At 49.2% G+C, this 17,036-nt stretch overlaps 1 protein-coding gene across 1 annotated transcript; it reads left to right on the top strand.

The window, feature by feature from the left end:
- Window positions 1–611: 611 nt before the first annotated feature.
- On the top strand, window positions 612–13,633 carry SRSF4 (serine and arginine rich splicing factor 4). The gene is made up of 6 exons (XM_074563049.1): window positions 612–765; window positions 7,842–7,984; window positions 8,895–9,007; window positions 10,816–11,030; window positions 11,904–11,987; window positions 12,168–13,633. The coding sequence occupies exons 1-6, from the start codon at window positions 659–661 to the stop codon at window positions 12,949–12,951; spliced, it is 1,446 nt and encodes a 481-aa protein (XP_074419150.1). The 5' UTR covers window positions 612–658; the 3' UTR covers window positions 12,952–13,633.
- Window positions 13,634–17,036: the final 3,403 nt, after the last annotated feature.

Raw genomic sequence — 17,036 nt, 5'->3', positions numbered from 1 at the left:
GGGAGGACCCCCATCCCTGCCTTGTATATGGGGAGGGGGAACCCCATAAGCCCCCAGACCCATGGGAAGGGGAACCCTCATCCTCTCCACGTACATCGGGAAAGGGGACCCCCCCAGGTCCCCCATCACATGGGGAAAAGGGACCCCTACAAGTCCCCCATCATGTGGGGGACCCTCATCCTTGCCCTGCATATGGGGAGGGGGGTCCCCATAAGCCCCCAGACCCATGGGGACCCCACCCATGCCCTGCATATCAGACGAGTGGGGACTTCACAAGCCCCCTGACCCATGGGAGACCCCCATTAGTGCCCTGCGTATGGGGAAAGGGGGGGCCGATACGTCCCCTCCCCACGGGGAAGGGGCACCCCCACCCCTGCCCCCCCACATGGGGATGGTGGGCCCCACCACCCCGCTGTCACCCGGCGGACGCCCCGCAGCGGCGCGGCCCCTTTAAGAGGCCCGGAGGGGGGCGTGGCCTCCCGTGACGTATCCCCCCCCCGCTCTTATCGCTCCCCTTTTCCCCGCGCGGCGCCGTGACGTCGCGCCGCCGGTGCAGCCCCGCCCCCGCCGCGCGCGCGCTCCGCCGCCGGTGCAGCCCCGCCCCCGCGGGCCGCCCCCCCCCCCCCCGCTCCGCCCCTCCCCGGCCGGGCCGGGCGCGATGCCGCGGGTCTACATCGGGCGCCTCAGCTACCAGGCGCGGGAGCGGGACGTGGAGCGGTTCTTCAAGGGCTACGGCAAGATCCTGGAGGTGGATCTTAAGAACGGGTGAGCGCGGCCCGGGCGGCGGCGGCGGCCCTCGGGGGCGGGCAGGACGGGGGGACAGGCGGGGCGCCTGGGCCTCTGGGGGAACGGGGGACGCCTGGGTTCCCATGGCAACGCGGAGGCGGGGGGACACAGGGCTGGGCCGCTATGGGAAGCGGGGGGTAGGATGGCTGGGTACCCCCGAGGGGGCGGACAGGGCGCCGGGGCCTCTGTGGTAACGGGGGGGGTGGGGAGGAGAAACGCCTGGGTTCCCATGGCAACGGGGGGGGGACACACACTCCTGGGCCTCTATGGTAGGGGGGGCAGGACGGCTGGGTCCCCCCGGGGGGAGAGGACGGCGGGGTTCCCATGGAAACGGGGGTACAGGACGCCTGGGCCTCTATGGCAAGGGGGGGGCAGGATGCCTGGGTCCCCTGGGGGTGGAGGCGGGGGGGCGGCAGAAGGCCTGGGTCCCTGCTTCAGTCATGGGGGTGCTGGGGGGGTGGGGGGGACAGATACCTGTGTTCCTGCCCCACTCTGTAAGGGGGGGGGGTGTCCCCTGAGGGGTCCCCCAGGCCCCACCATGCCCCAGGGTGAGCCCCCAAGGGCACCCCACACCCCCCCAAAAAATACCCAAACCCTTGGGGGGGCAGAGATGCCCCTTTGCAGGCCCTGTGTCAGCAGTAGGGGTCTGTTCTCAGAGCCCCCAGGCTACCCCCTACCCCAGGAAGGGGCATTTGGGGTCCTGCCCCCCCCCCCCCCAAAGCCCCCTTACCCTGCTCTGTGCTGTTGCAGCAGCTGAGCCCTTGCTGCACCCCAGGGGCCAGATCCTGTCCGTCCCCCCTGCCACCCATCCCCAGCGCTGTCCCAAGGCACTCCAGGGGGGCTTTTTTTTTCAAGAGAAAACAAATTGCTATTTTTGGTGGGATTTTGCTCCCCTCACCCCAACACCCAAAGCCAGAGACCACCTTGGAGTCTTGCTGAGGAAGCCTGAGTGGAATATGGATTTTATTGTCGTTAGCCAGGAGAGCCAATTACTATTTTCACTTTAGAGGCTGAGATGAGGAATCTCTTGTAAAAGTTAGTCCTTGAGCTTTAAAAAAAAAAAAAAAAAAAGGCTCATTAACTTTAAAGACTGGTTGTACTGGTAGGTGGACATGTAACAGGTTTATATGATGAATAAAAGCCGTTATTAAAACAAACGAGTGTGCACGTGTCGGTGTTTTCACCAACACAGCTTCAGGTGATGCTGAAGATTGCCCGCCCATACCTGAAATATTTGTGTTCTCTGTTTTCCAGAGCACAGTGTTTTGTGTATCCTTCAAAACGTGGGGTTTTTTTGGGGGGGTGTCTGTTTTCCTGTTGCTGATTAAAGCCTCCAAATTAAATATTTCTGTTTCGTAGACAGATGTTGGAAGAAATCCCAAACTTTCTTGGCAGCTGTAGAACTCCCGAGTTACGTGGCTGACGGACTCGTCTTTGTGCTTTATTGAAAAATATCTCCCACGGCCCAGCCCTACGATCAGAAATCGGCTGTGGGAGGTGGTGTGGGCACAGGAGCTGAATTATGCGTGTGCTTGAGCAGCCCAAAATTGTGGCATTTTAAGTGTGAATGGTAACAGGTACAGAGGGGAGGAGGGCACAGCCTGCCCGTGTCTAAAATTCAGGTGTTCTGTATGCGATCCGTTTTATTCCAGAGCTAAAGTCATTTTCATAACTTCACTTGGGGGAGACAGAGTTCAAAAGTTGCAGATAACGGGGACAAAATCCAGGAAATTTAATGTAATGGAGTTGTCATTCACTTTGCTTTTTGCCGCTTCTGGAGCGGGTTGCTTCGGCTGTGGGTTAGATAGAGCTCACTCTGTATTTCTGGGATTAACTCAACGATTTAATTCCTTTTTCAGTTGCGTAGTCCGAAGTTCTTTCAGCAGGCTGCTGTTGCTTTGTAGTTAAATTCCAGTTTGACAAAAATTGTACTTGAGCTATCAGATTCTGTGTCTCTCGCCTTGGGACAGCCTCGTGCCGCGCTTTTGCTGGCTGACTCCGCCGTTTTGCTTCGTTCCCTCTCCGATCCTTTCGCGGCCGTTTATTTTTAGGAGCGCTTAGCAAACGATTAAAAATTACCGCACGGTGAGTTTGACTGGAGAGATTCTTTTGAGTTTTCTTTTGGAAACGTGTGGGCTAGCTCGGGTGCTCAGCCGGCAGGAGATGAGCCGCTCGGCGTTTGAGCAGTTAAGCTGAAATGCTTGAGCAAGAGGATGAAACCGCAACGTGATACAGCGGAGTCCCCCAAGCTTAGCTGGGGCTCGCTCGCTGCTAATTGTAATTTAAGCTTGCGATTCAAAGGCTTTAAAGCCATGTTTACCTGGCAGAAGAATAGGGAAAATAAAAATCCAGTTTCTGGAGGATTCTCTGTTCCAACTTGCAGTTTCTAATTGTATCCTCATAGTTTTCATCTTCTTTTTTTCCTACTCAGAACTGCCTTGACAACCGGAGCTGTGCCTGGCAGTAGTTTATGTACTAAGTGACCAGAAAATTGGACTTTTCAGCCTGCTTTTTTTTTTTTTTTTTTTTATATCTTGCTAAAAGCCAGCTGTAATAACTTTAAGAGCTGCTCTCATTGAGGGGGGAAACCAATCTGCAATCTCGCTAGGTGAAAAAATAGTTGTACCTGTGTACTTATCTGCCCTCCATCAGCCTGGCCAGCTTTGCCAAATTCACGGCTTCATCCTCAAAAATAGCTGCAAGACAGAGGGATGTAACTTCTCCAGCAGGTTGAGGAGCACGGATCAAAAATAAAAGCTTCAAACTTCAGTTTCTTTCATCCAGCTAGGTGCAAATTTGTTGCCCGAAGAGAAGTGATTTGATTTCCCTGCACCCTCCCCACCAAAATATTTAATGCCCGTTAACTTAAATTAGAACAATTGGTATTAAAAAAAAAAAAAAAAAATAAAAAATCAAACTCGTGTCACAGCGTATTGATACCCAGTACACCTAGATGACGGTAAGGTGGCCATCTAATAAATTGGTTTTTAGTTCCAGCGGATTTGTGGATTATTTTCTTCCTTTGTTAAGAGAAGGCTGAATAAGGTGAGATTTTAATTTCTTTTTGCTTGCAGGTGTTCCGTTGTGGTAGAAGACCAGGGATTCTCAGTGATTTTTGTCAGCAGTGCAGAAACTTAAAAGAATCCTTCCCAAATCTTAAATTACATTTAAATAGTTTAAGTATCGAAATTCAGATATTTACCGAGGTTGTAACTTCAGCAACTCATTTAAATGAGTGTTTTGATTCGTCCTGAAGATGCTTTTCCTTGATAAGGCTCTGCCTTTCCCCTCCCCGGCTACGGAGCGGGCAAGTGTAGAGCTCCAGGGAGCTGCCTACAAGTTAACTTTCAGGAGTGTTTTTTAGGGCTGGACACATCACAATCCTTATTCCAAACGCAGCTGAAGCCAGGAATCAGCTTATCGTCCGCCTCCTCCTCTGCGGCTCCTCGTGTCCCTGCGTTGCCCCGACCTCGCTCGTCCGGAGATGATGGAGGAACGATGAGGTGCAGTGAGCTCATTTTGAGCACGTCGGTCCAGGAGAAGCGATTGTGTAATTTGAAATTCAGAAAGCTGCCAAACCATCGACTCGATTAGCGGAGAGGAGAGCGGGGAGAGAGTTGAGCCAGTCTCTCTTTGTTGGGAACCTGGAAAGCAGCTGCTGAATCCATCAGCTCAGGTGGATGCTGCCCTTCTAAACCTCATGGATTTCGAGCCAGTGTTGGCAAAGGGCGGGGACAGCAGCTTTGAGGTCCTTCTCGGCGCGTGGGACTCGTGCTTTTGGGCTCCACAACATCTCCAGCACCGGCCGTTGATGAGTAGTGGGAGAAAATTGGCGCCTGGGGAATGCCGTAGCGGTGGGCTTTGTGGTGGGCCGGAGTGGAGAGGAGGGTGCGGAACCAGCAGGCTTCGAAAGCTGAGAGGAGGAGAAAGATGAGGTCCTGCTTTTTTATTTCAGTTATTGAGCAATTTTAGAAAAATCACATTTTTTTCCTTTCACTTCGGATTTAACAAACAAAAACCCCACCTCTTAGGAGGCTCCGTCTACTGGAATTGCTTGGGATAAGGACATGCTCCTGTAGCTTTTTCCTTTTTTTTTTTTTTTTTTGATCCGTGAACAGAAAATGGTGTAGCTTCGCATTAGCTGAAGTAAATTGCATTGACATTTTTAGTAAGTAGTTTATGCCACATATGAAGTACTAACAGTAGACATTTTAAAGAAGATTTACTTGCACTGCTGTCATATAACAGCAGGTTCAGATTGCTGTAGTTAAGGCTGTGTCAGCAGTTGTGGCTTTCCGTGGTGTAAAACTGCTTCTGAAGGGTTTTGATTCATGGGTTTCAGATCACGCGGTGCAATATTATACATGTTTAACAGGTGGATTGGTATTGCTTCCATTTATGAGTGATGTGGGGTATGATTTTTAGTATTCTTTAAAAGCAAGTAATGTCAAGGTGTGTGCGAGCTTGCTTGTCTGTCTTAAAAAGAGAAATTAGAAGTTTCTTCTTGTAACTTTTGCTTTAGTATCCTATTCCGGGGCTGAATGTCTTATGCACGGTTTGGCCGGACCGAGTTGTCTCAATGTTGGACCTTCTCGAGAGTGTTTTGGGGCAAACCCCCGTGGGAGGCCAAGTGTCTGTGTGTGCTACGGGTGACCCAGTGCCCCCCAGGCAACTTCTGGGGGCACTTCTGGGAAGAACAAGTTCGATACTGGGCTCTGATTGAATTCAGATACTCCTCTGCTATTCTAGCTTCAAATGTCGGTGCGTTTATTCTCTGGAAAGTGCTGGCGCGTACCAGGCACTTCACCTTGTGAGTAATTGCTTTTAGGGTGAGATCTCGTTGAAACGTTTGAGCTCGCTTGCTCTATTTTTGGAATCGAAGGGAAGAAAGTTGCGATTTGAATGCTTTTATAATGACTGTGATTGTTTCAATTGTTACAAGTCAATCACGCTTGTTTCTTCCATGGAACTACAGCGCTTGCATGAGAAAGCAGCTGCCTTATTTGTAGAGTTTGGAGTCATTCTGAAGTATTTGGTTCACACAGATTAATACAGGTTAATAAGCAGCAAAGCTGTAGCTGCTGGTAGCGCCGTGCTTGGGGGGAGGTAGTGAGAAAGCTTAAAAAAATTAAGCAACCTCAAAGAGGCCAGCATTTTGTTAGCAGGGGTTTGTTCTTCCGGATTATTTAAACCACCAGCACTCGCAATGATTTCCCCCCTTGGCGTGTTGAGACCCGAGTTCAGGATTATGTGTTTGCCTACAGCAGCTGGGGATGTTCTCAGCTTTGCGGGGGGGGCTGCAGTGTCGCTGCTGTTCCTGGGGGGCTCTGGAGCCTGGATCTGGGCTTGGCGGGTGGCTGAAGGAGAAGCCATTTCAGCAGCAGGTAGAAACTGAACTCTGATAGACAGCCCTCGGGTGCTTTTTGTCTTCTTCCCCTGCCCCGTTGGCATAATGGGCATCTGCACAATGTTGGTTTTTGAAATAGAATCATAGAATCACAGAATGGTTCGGGTTAGAAGGGACCTTAAAGGTCATCTAGTTCCATGGCATGGGCAGGGACACCTCCCACCAGCCCAGGTTGCTCCAAGCTCCGGCCAACCTGGCCTTGAACCCCTCCAGGGATGGGGCAGCCACAGCTTCTCTGGGCAACCTGGGCCAGGGGCTCACCGCCCTCACAGCCAAGAATTTCTTCCCAATATCTCATCTAAATCTCCCCTCTTTCAGTTTGAAGCTGTTCCCCCTCATCCTATCAGTACACGCCCTTGTAAAAATCGGCGTTTAATAGGTGTTCCATCTTGTCATAATGGAAACTGGCGGCTTGAGTTTTGCTTCAGTGCTGCTGTGAGTTTGCTCTGCAACCGTAAGCAAGTCACTGGTTTGTCCCTGAGCACCAGCTGTAAGAAATTATTTAAAAACCCTACGCTCAGTCTTTGGGGACCTGTGGCCAACAGGGGTTGGGCGCTTGCAGCAGCCTGATGTTGGCACCGATGTCTGTGCCACCCCTGAAGATGAAGCTGAGAGCACTGACTTCAGCTTTTCAGGCAAGCAGTGGTCCGCGAGCTTTGGTCTCTGTATTGTGTTCATTTTTGGTAATAAGAAACCGATGCTAAAATGTTCATTTGAATGTTGAAATGAAGCATTATATATATTTTTTTTTTTTTCAATTTGTATCCTTCCTCTTGTGCTTGATCTGCCCATGACTTCCACGTCGTGAGCAAGACTGGTGCGGCAGATGTTTTCCAACACAAAACTTTGCCTGTTCGCTGGCCGTGCACCCTGCGCTGCCCTTCCAAGGCCTCCTGGCCGCAGATGGGCTCCTCGTTTGCCCAGAGGATTGTTCCTCATTATTGTTGCTGCATTTTCTTAAGTCCCTGAACGAGGTTTGGACTCCCCATGCTCTCTTAAACGCTAGGATATTGGAAATACAGTGGGCATGAAACACTTCCTCAGCAGTACATGGGAAGCTGCAGGTACCTCAGCAGGTGGAAGATCTGCCCTGTTGCATGAGCACATTCCTTTTCGTATTCAAACAGTCAGTACTGTCCACAGACAAGAGTAAAATGAGTCTGATTAAAACCAAATCCCTTTTCCTGACCTACCTTCGTGTTTTATTTCCTGTTAGACCTTCATGCAGGATGTACAGACCGTTTGTGTTCACAGAGATGAACGGATATTTCCATTTGAAGTGCAGGAATTAAGGTAGCTTCCTAATAGAGCCAGGAACAAACCCAGGAATCTTCAAAAATGGGGATAAATCCTAATCCGTGGCACTTACGTACTGCAACGTCTGTCAAATGCAATGTCAGCCTCGCTGCTGTTGGGCAAATTTCGTGAATTATTGAATGCGGTGCAGCATTGAGTGGGTAGTGCTTATGGCCTTGAACCCTTCGGTGGCCTTCAGGAGGTTGCAACCAATGTTCCTCAAGAGGACAGCATGCAGAGAGACCCGCGCACTTCGGGCGCTCTTCATCCCCGCCGTGGGATGTTGTCTCTGAGCACAGGTACCTGGGCTTCAGTTCTTTCCGAGTGATTCTTTCCCTCTCCCCCGCTCTAGGTACGGCTTCGTGGAGTTTGATGATCTGCGAGATGCGGATGATGCCGTTTATGAGCTCAACGGTAAAGATCTTTGTGGGGAGAGAGTGATCGTTGAGCATGCCAGAGGCCCACGTCGTGACAGCAGTTACGGTTCTGGACGCAGTAAGCACTAACATGCATTTGTATCCATGACTTATTTTAAATAAAACATTTTTTGCTCTTTTTTTTTTTCCTAAAAAAAAAAAGAAGTAATTTTAAAAGAAAATGATACGAAGTTGTGAATAGTGTTCTGTAACTGTAAATGTAACTGTTAATCTGAATATTTATTAACTTGTTTGTTGTATTAAACTATTTTAATTGATAAATTAATAAACACAGTTTCTTGTACCATTTTTATTATTATTATTATCATTTCATTTAACTATTTGAATGGTTTATGTGCAATGTGATGTTTAACCCTAGACTTTAACAAAGACCTCAATGTTTTAATTAAAAGAGTCCTTTGAGGCTAAGATGACTGCCCGTTCCATTTGCTGACCTTGGGTTACCTTTCCATGAGTGGCTCTTTGACCTTTGTGGCCCTTGGCTGACCCAAAAAAAAAGGAAGCCATGTGACGACCGCAACCTTTTCCCATTAGACCTGGGTGGTGAGGACCCCAAGGGTTAGAGACAGATGAGATTAATCTGAAATAGGTGCCTGAAAAGCTTTATTCATGTCAGATATTCAGAAAACCTTTAAGTAAGTAACATTAGTCAACCGCCTTGATTCGGTTTCTTCTTGCAAACTGTTATTTTTAAAAATAAGCTTAATTGCATGTTAATTTTAGCCTAATTATAATTACGTGCGTTGTTTTAATTATGTGCTTGTAGTAAAATATTTTATTTATTTTTTTTAATGCTTTGGCTATTTGTAACGTTTTATACGAGGGGGATGTAATTTAGACTGGCGGGTGGGCGGATTTCGTTAACGTGTTTGCGATCATACGGGGCAGAAGAGTTTGCGGCGGGGATGTAGAGCGAGCGCTCCATTTCCCTAGTTGAAGTACTGCTGTCTGCTTGTCACCTCCTAAAGGTGGATATGGTTATAGAAGAAGCGGAAGAGATAAGTACGGTCCTCCTACCCGTACAGAATACAGATTGATTGTGGAAAATTTGTCAAGCCGCTGCAGTTGGCAAGATCTTAAGGTATGGGGCCCCTTTCTTTACCCTCTCTCTAGTAAAGAGCACAAAGGGTAAAAAAGTTAGCTTTCCGACAAGGAAAAATGGTATACGCCTGTGTTCTGGACTCCAGCTTGTTAATAAGTCTGTGTGCTCGTATGCATACGAGTAGCTTTTGGAAGTTAATACACTCATGAAGTCAATATGGAAGAGTATTTGCATATATGAAATCATTAATGCCACGCTGGGGGTTGCACCTGCAGATTTGGTGTCACCGGACGGTGGGAGAATAACTATAACTTCATTCCTTAACACAAACCAACGTCACGTACAGCTGTGCGTTATCTCATCTTAAGCCTTGTCAAAACAGACTTTAATCGTGCCGGTGGTAGGCTTCGCTAGAGATGGAGGAGTTCGCCCTTGTCGCTTTGGGTTTAACTCATCGACTCGTAAGGTGTTAGAGCTATTTGGAAACGATAGCATCGTTCCCGCACAGTCTCTGTGAAGAATTGCCACCCCGTGTAAAGCTGTTTTAAAGAGAGTTTCAGGGAAAGGATGAGCCAAATGAGCAATCGCACAAAACCTCTGCCAAAAGCTAGTATTTTCTCAAAGTACAAAGGAGTGGAAGGGGATTCTTGGCAGTGGGTAACACCGTGTAGCCCCCAGTACCTCCTCAGTACCTCCCAGTATCTTCGTGCTGGAGGTGAAACGTTGGCTCGTGATTATCTGCATCGTGGATGGCGAGGCAGGACAGGGAGCAGAATTTCACTAGTAGCTGCAAAACGGTGATGTTTCCTTACCAAACTTAGCAGCGACGGTTAAAAACACTTGTTCTTACAGGAACGCTGTCTTTTATGGTTCTCTTTTAAGGATGTGTAAAACTTGTTCTAAACAAACTTTTGACGTAGTAGAAACTGCTCTGTAATTGAATATGTAACACTAGTTCAGGTACGTACTGAGATTCTTCGAATGTCTTTTGTTGTTAATGCTTCACCCCGTCAATAGCTTGTCTTTGCTTCTGGTATTAAAAAGTGTAAGTAGAGCATGGCATGATTAATCCTCTAGTGGATGCATTGCGCTTTTTTTGGAGGGGGGGGGGAATAGCTTTTATTTCAGTGTACTGACGATGGGAGTAGCTGGCTTGAAATCAGGCTGAACCGGAGCCGTGTGCCCCGTTTCCATTGCAGCCACAGTCCCCAGCGGCCGAACGGTGGCCCTGGCTGAGGGCTTGCTGGGAGCGGGGCAGAATGGCCTCCCCCCCCGCCCCCAATAAACAGAGGTGGTCAGTAACTGAGACAGAGGAGCCGGGAAGCATGAAGTGGGGAAAAAATCGAGCTTTTACGAGCGTGGGGGTCTCTTCCAGCAGAATGAGATGCGTTACCCAGGTGGAGGATGAGGGGACGTCTGCTTGCCCGTAGTCTTCTTGCCTCTTCGTATTCGACCTTTAAGTTTATCACCTTTCCCCAGTTACTTCTGAAAACACGAGTTGGAGAGCGAGCGCTTTATTTCTTGAATGGCTTTTGTAATTTGAAACTTACCATAGTCCAGAGCGTATTTGATATTAAACGAGATGGGAGACCTTAAATTATCGTTTGGCTCAAAACTCTCAGCACCACCTTGGTTCTAATTACACAAACTCTGTGAAATGGTGGCGTGTTCTTTGGCTTGCTCCGAAACCTTGGCGTTAGCCCTGCAACTGCTGTTTGGTTAAAACCCTTGCTGACGTGCCTGGGACTAGAAGAGGCCAAGGGAGCATCGTTGCAGAAACGAGCAGGGTCAGCCTGGAAGCCTGGCTCTGGATTCGAGGCAATGGTTATTCTGTCCTCTCCCTCTAGGATTATATGCGTCAGGCAGGGGAGGTGACATATGCAGATGCACACAAAGGAAGGAAAAATGAAGGTGTGATTGAGTTCAAATCCTATTCTGACATGAAAAGAGCCCTTGAAAAGCTGGACGGGACAGAAGTAAATGGCAGAAAGATTAGATTAGTGGAAGACAGACCTGGATCAAGACGGCGCCGCTCTTACTCCAGAAGCCGAAGCCATTCGAGGTATGTCTCTCTAATGTAGCTCAGGCTGAATCTAGCCGCAATTACGTGAATATACAGCAGGTTCCAAAACCCCTTGGGAAGAGCTCAGAGCTCTCAATAAATCAAGGTATTGAGAATTTATTAGTTACCTGGCAGTAACCAAGGGAAATGAGGTGTATTCCTTGGTGGAGGTGTGTATGTGCCAGCTGGACACCCGGAGTGTGCTGCCGTTCTTCCCCGACTGCGTCGAGCCCGGAGTCCTTGCTGTCCTGCAGGAGCCGGCTGCGAGGCAGGTGGAGCTGCTCCTACAGAATGAAACAGAAGGTGCCTTTAACGCTTTGGCTCCGAACACCGTGTTCTGCTATAGCCACCAGGACTAGCAGTTCTTTCCCAGCTTGGAAACCCCCACCCGTTCCCCGTTTCTTAGAGATTTGCTGCTTTTGTTGTATGATGGAGAGAGCTGCTTCAACACGCAACACCAAGCACTTCCCCCTTTCCATTCTGGGGTAGAACTTGTTGTTGCAAGAAAGCTCAGGCAAACTTCTACTGTTCGTAGAGCAGCTTGCTTAGGGAATCAAAGCCTGACGCCAAAGCTTTATCCTGGTGTCTCACCGTATTCAAACTCTGACTCGATCGCAAAAGGGATTCTCGCTTCCTTGTCTTGAGTAAGGCTGCGTATTTTCTTCCAGATGAGGAACCTTGCTCACCTCCAGACACAGCAGCAGGGGATGAGCAGTGGGAGAAGGGTTCTCTGTAACTTTATTGTGTAACGCTCTCACCATTCGGCTGCTTGAAAGGTGCTTTAATACTACAGGGTTTTACCCACAGGGGACCAGGGGATCGCAAGCTCTCCGTGGGCTCATGCTAACATTAACCTGCTTGATTTTGTTCCAGGTCTCGCTCTCGAAGCAGACATTCTCATAAGAGCAGGAGCCGCAGTGCCAGTAGTAGTCGCTCCAAGAGTAGATCAAGATCCAGGTATGTCTTTGTGCTGGAAGAAACGGGGGCTTACTTACTTAAATGAGAAGCATCATCCTAAATTTGCAGTAGGAACACTGACTGTTTTTCTTTTCCCTACCATATTATGCACGCTATTTAAGCGCTAGTCAAATCCAAGCCACACTAAAGTGGAGCTGTCTGTTGCCTTTGCGCTTTCAGGTCTGTGTCCCGTTCCAGAAGCAAGAGCCGTAGTCGAAGCAAGAGCCGTAGCAGAGGCCAAAAAGAGAAAAGCAGGACTCCAAGTAAAGAGGATAAAAGTAGGAGCCGCAGCAGGAGCGCAGAGAAATCCCGAAACAAAAGTAAAGATAAATCTGAGGGCGCTCTCCATAACAGCGATGAGAAAGCAAAGAGCAGGAGCTGCAGCAAGGAGAAGAGTAGGAGCAGGAGTGGGAGTAAGGACAGGGGAGAGACGAGGGAGAGCATGAGGAGTCGGAGCAAGGAGAAGAGTAGAAGCAAAGACAGGGAGAAGAGCATTAGCAAGGCTAGGAGCAGGAGCAAGAGCAGGGATGAGAGCAGGAGCAGGAGCCGCAGTAAGGATAAAAGGAAAAGTAGGAAGAGAAGCAGGGATGAGAGCAGGAGTAGAAGCAGGAGCCGCAGCAAGAGCGAGAAAAGCAAGAGGCGCAGCAAGCGAGACAGCAAACCGAGTAGCAAGAAGAAAAGGAAGGACAGCCGCGAGCGGTCCAGGTCAGCCTCCAAAGACAAGGAGCACCTGAAACCAGATTCTGACAAAAAGGAGGCAAAAGGTGAGGGCGAGGACGCAGCCGCGCGGCGGGTGTCTCGCTCCAGGTCTAGGTCCATTTCCAAGTCAAAACCAAATGTCAAATCAGATTCTCGTTCCAGGTCTAAATCCGTTTCGAAGCCTAGGTCCCGGTCCAAGTCTAGGTCTAGGTCTGCCTCTAGGTCACACTCCCGATCGCGGTCAAGGTCTCGCTCCAGATCCTAACCTTGCTGCAACCACACTTGGAACAGTCCCAAAAGTCTTTTTTTGTACATGTTTAGTAGTTGTAGCACAAGTGGTTGAAGTAGAAAACATGTCGATGCTGTACATTTTTAACAACCCTGATGGTATTGTCTGTCCTCCTTGTTAACCGCCGTGCTCCCTCCCTGCGACGCTCGCTGGCGCGAGGCTGCTCAGCTCATTTTCTACCCTTGAGAACGGCGCTCTTTAAAGCTGAACTCTTCCGAGAGCACCAAAACTGCCCTGTTTTCCGGGAAGAGCCTTGCAGAGACCGAGCACTGCGCCTTGGTGGGTTCCTGGGGTTGCAGTGATGACTGGTAGGTAGGTACGACGGCTTCCGCAGTCTTTGCCCTTGAATTTGATGCCCTTCGATGTATGCCATTTAGTGGAAGTGCTAAGTCTTTTGAGTTTCATACTATTTTTGTTTCATATTTTTTGGACTTAACAAAGTTGTGAATAGCACAGTCAAAAGGAAAAAAAAAATAAAAAATAATAATAGGTACTTGCAGTAATCCATAGGGAAAAGAAGTATAGTTCCATATTCTGGTATTGTGACAATATCCTTGTTTTATATTAAATTTTTTTATTTTATTTTTCCCTGTCTTGCAAAGTACGGTGATTCCTGTTTCCATGAAATTTGAATAAAGACTATTTTTGCTTGAGGACATTTGGTGGTGGTTCCGTGAAGTTGTGTTGTGACTGTCGCTGGTTTAATATCCACGGGTGTAAGCTTGCGTTTGCAGAGGAGTTCCTCGCAGAGAGCGGGCTCTTGGCGTAGAAAGCCACTTAATAGTAAATGTAATCACGACGCTCGAATACAATCCAGTTAAAATAACTCGTTTCTCTCGAAACACTTACTGCGTTGTTTGGGTTTATTGTGGTGTTTGGAGCTTTAACATTGAAGAAGAAAACAGGAAAATGAAGCAGAAGCGATACTGGAGGTGACAAGCCTGTTTCCCCGCTGTCGGTACCCGTGAAACGTGGTTTCAGCTTCCATCGTACAGGAAAGAAGGTTTTTCACCCACGTAACTCGCTCGACTTGAGTCATCTGAAATCATTGTTTGTCCCACAACGTTTTAGGCGTTGTACGGCTGCTCCTGGAGGTGAGTGTGGCTGGCGCAGAGAGCGTGCTCTTCTGCTTTTTGCTTTATTCTGTACATCACCAGCTCAATTCTTTCCTCTTTCACACCGTCGGCCTCTCTCCCGGTCGGTACCTTTGGGAAACGAAGGGGAAAGAAGCGCGATGCTTTTACAGGTGCTTTTCTGGCCTAGCGCACACAGCGGGAGAAGGCGAAGCCATCCCAGCTGCTTCCTTCTGGTTCTGCTTTCATTTTGTGATCTCTGAGTGTGAGTTTGGGGTTTTGGTCATGAGCCGCGACTTCGTAGCAACAGGAAGGTCTCAGTCTAAGGGGGACGTTACAGCCTGCGACAGCACGACCCAGCCTTCACTCCGGGCGCTGCGCAGCAGCCAGCGTTTGGCTTAATGTCCCCCCAAAATGTGGGGGGAATTCTAGTTTGGGGATTTCCAATGATGGGTTGAAGGTTGGGTTCGTGTATGGCCCTTCCCTGGAGGGGAGCTGCTCTACAGAACCCCCGTCTGCTCCAAATTCCCAGTCTCCAGGCAGTCTCTGCCATCTGACTGAAATCCCCTCCCGCTCGCTTTCCCAGTCCGGCGTCTCTCCTGGGTACTGGGAGTTGGGGTTGGAGCCTCGTCTTGTCTCTTCTCGGCAGGTTTTCCAGGAGTTTTTCTCCCTAATAAATCACCTGTGCTTGGGGGCGTACCTTTAAAAACAGCTCAGGACGTGGTTTTGGGGAGCTCCGGGCTTGGAAACACCGGGAGCGGTAGGGTTTGCTCTGCCGGCGTGTCCCCAGCATCCCTGCACATGTGGAGAGGAGGGAAGGCAGCTGCCAGCAGGAGTTTTGTAGATGTTCCTGAAAAATATCCCAATTTTAGACTTGGGCCATTAGCAGATTGCTCCAACTGAACTTTCCGCAAGTTCTTCTGTGCCACGGGTGGCTTTGAATGGAGAACTGCCGTCCCCAGCACCCTGCTCTGCCTGCCCCGGCGCTCCGGAAAATAAAAGGCAAAACATATTTTGTGAGTTCTTACTCTGTCTTGGGGGGGAAAAACGGTGTGTGGGGGGGGAAGTTAAGTTATGGCTTTATCAAAAACTTTTCTTCAGCAAATTTCAAACTGCTGGCACTACTTGAAACAGCAGTTCTCGCAGCTAGATGTTAACTTCATAGCTGCAAGTAATTCCTTATAATTTGATCATTTGCAACTTGTACGGCCGTATTAAAAAGAGGAAAGGGCGACAGATGATAAGAGTTGCTTTTAACACAAAATATTTCCGTAGAGTTTAAGAAGGGTCAGGGCTTGGTGAGCGGCTCAGACTTTATCAAATGTCATATTGCTACAGCAGCCCGAGAACGCTCTGCCGAAGCGATATTTCATTTCTTTAGAAGGAAAAGCCTTTTTCAGCCCTATATATTTAGTGCTTTAACATCTTAGGCTCTCATAATAACATTTCTAATCCCTTTTGCCACTTAATCTTAGTACAGAAACAAACCAGGCTGGGCAAGATGTTTGCTAATAGGGGGTAATTAGCTTAAAAATGCCTTTAAGAAAACATGTAAATGATGAAGGCTGAGAGAGCTGGGGGGGGTCAGCCTGGAGAAGAGAAGGCTCCGGGGAGACCTTCCAGCCCCTTCCAGTCCCTAAAGGGGCTCCAGGAAAGCTGGGGAGGGACTCTGGAGCAGGGAGGGGAGCCATGGGACGAGGGGGAACGGGTTTAAACTGAAAGGGGGGAGATTTAGTTTAGGTATCAGGAAGAAATTCTTTGCTGTGAGGGCGGTGAGCCCCTGGCCCAGGTTGCCCAGAGAAGCTGTGGCTGCCCCATCCCTGGAGGGGTTCAAGGCCAGGTTGGACGGGGCTTGGAGCAACCTGGGCTGGTGGGAGGTGTCCCTGCCCGGGGCAGGGGGTGGCACTGGGTGGGCTTGAATAATTAAATACAAGAGAGAATCCAGCTTTAGGATGGAGATCTCCGCCCAGCTGCGCTGAAAAGAGAGTCCTACAATCTGGTTTGGGGTGGGGAGACCCGTCTCAGAGGGGAAACGCAGCCTGTCCCTGAGCTCTGGGCAGGGAAAGGGGGAATTCCTGCAGCTGCCACGGGGCGGGGAAAATAAAGGTCAAAGCAGGGGAATAAAAGGGCGAGAAGCCCCAAAATAGGGATATCTCTCATCAAAAATTAGATTATTGCAGTTAAAATCAAAATATGAGTTTAAATACCCATGGATAGTTCAGTTATTTGTAACTCTTGGGGCTCCTCGCTGGCCCTGGCCAGTGAACCTGGCCCCAGCGGGGACCCGCCGCCGGCCAGGAGCCGGGGCAGAGTCGGGGTTTCAGCTGGGACCTGCCGACGGAGACGAGGTGAGAAACGTATTTGTTTTCTGTCTAATTTTAAGGACGAGTATTTTATGTGCCTTACTCAAGGGATGGAGAATATTACAATGCATATTTCAAATGAGCCATTTCAAATCTCATTTATTATTTTCGTGCAATCCCGTTCCATTTAAGTTGTCCCAGCTTGGGGCCCGCTCGTGCTTCTTCCTCGCTTACCATGGCAAAAAACCCCCTAAAGCATTGTTAAAAAAACCCTACTGCCAGTTCTTTTATTGTTTCAAAATTCAAATACAAAGGAAAATAACGTTCTTAGATAAGAAGAAAAATAAATTTAACAAACGCAGAGAAGAGGGGGAAATATTTGATGTTTACCACAGGGATGGAGCAGCCGGTTGTGGTTGGGAGCCACTGGGTGCTGGCAGGAAGAGCAATTCCCATTTCCCAAATCTCTGTGAATGTGCCCCAAGGCCCAGGGATATGCCCAGGCACCATCCCCAGCCACTCAGGGAGAGCAGCGCCGGGCTCTGCCCCCTGGGACACACCATTGCCACTGGTCCTGTCGCAGTTCGTCCCTGTCCCAGCACCCAGCCCTGTCCCAGTTCATCCCCATTCCAGTGCCTCCCTGTCCCAGTTCATCCTCATCCCACTGTCAGCCCCATCCCAGTTC

The sequence above is a fragment of the Larus michahellis genome, chromosome 19 (assembly GCF_964199755.1).
Source record: "Larus michahellis chromosome 19, bLarMic1.1, whole genome shotgun sequence".
Classification (NCBI taxonomy): Eukaryota; Metazoa; Chordata; class Aves; order Charadriiformes; family Laridae; genus Larus; species Larus michahellis.
Note: the sequence above shows the minus strand (reverse complement) of the source record. Positions and strands in the feature narration are given on the sequence as shown.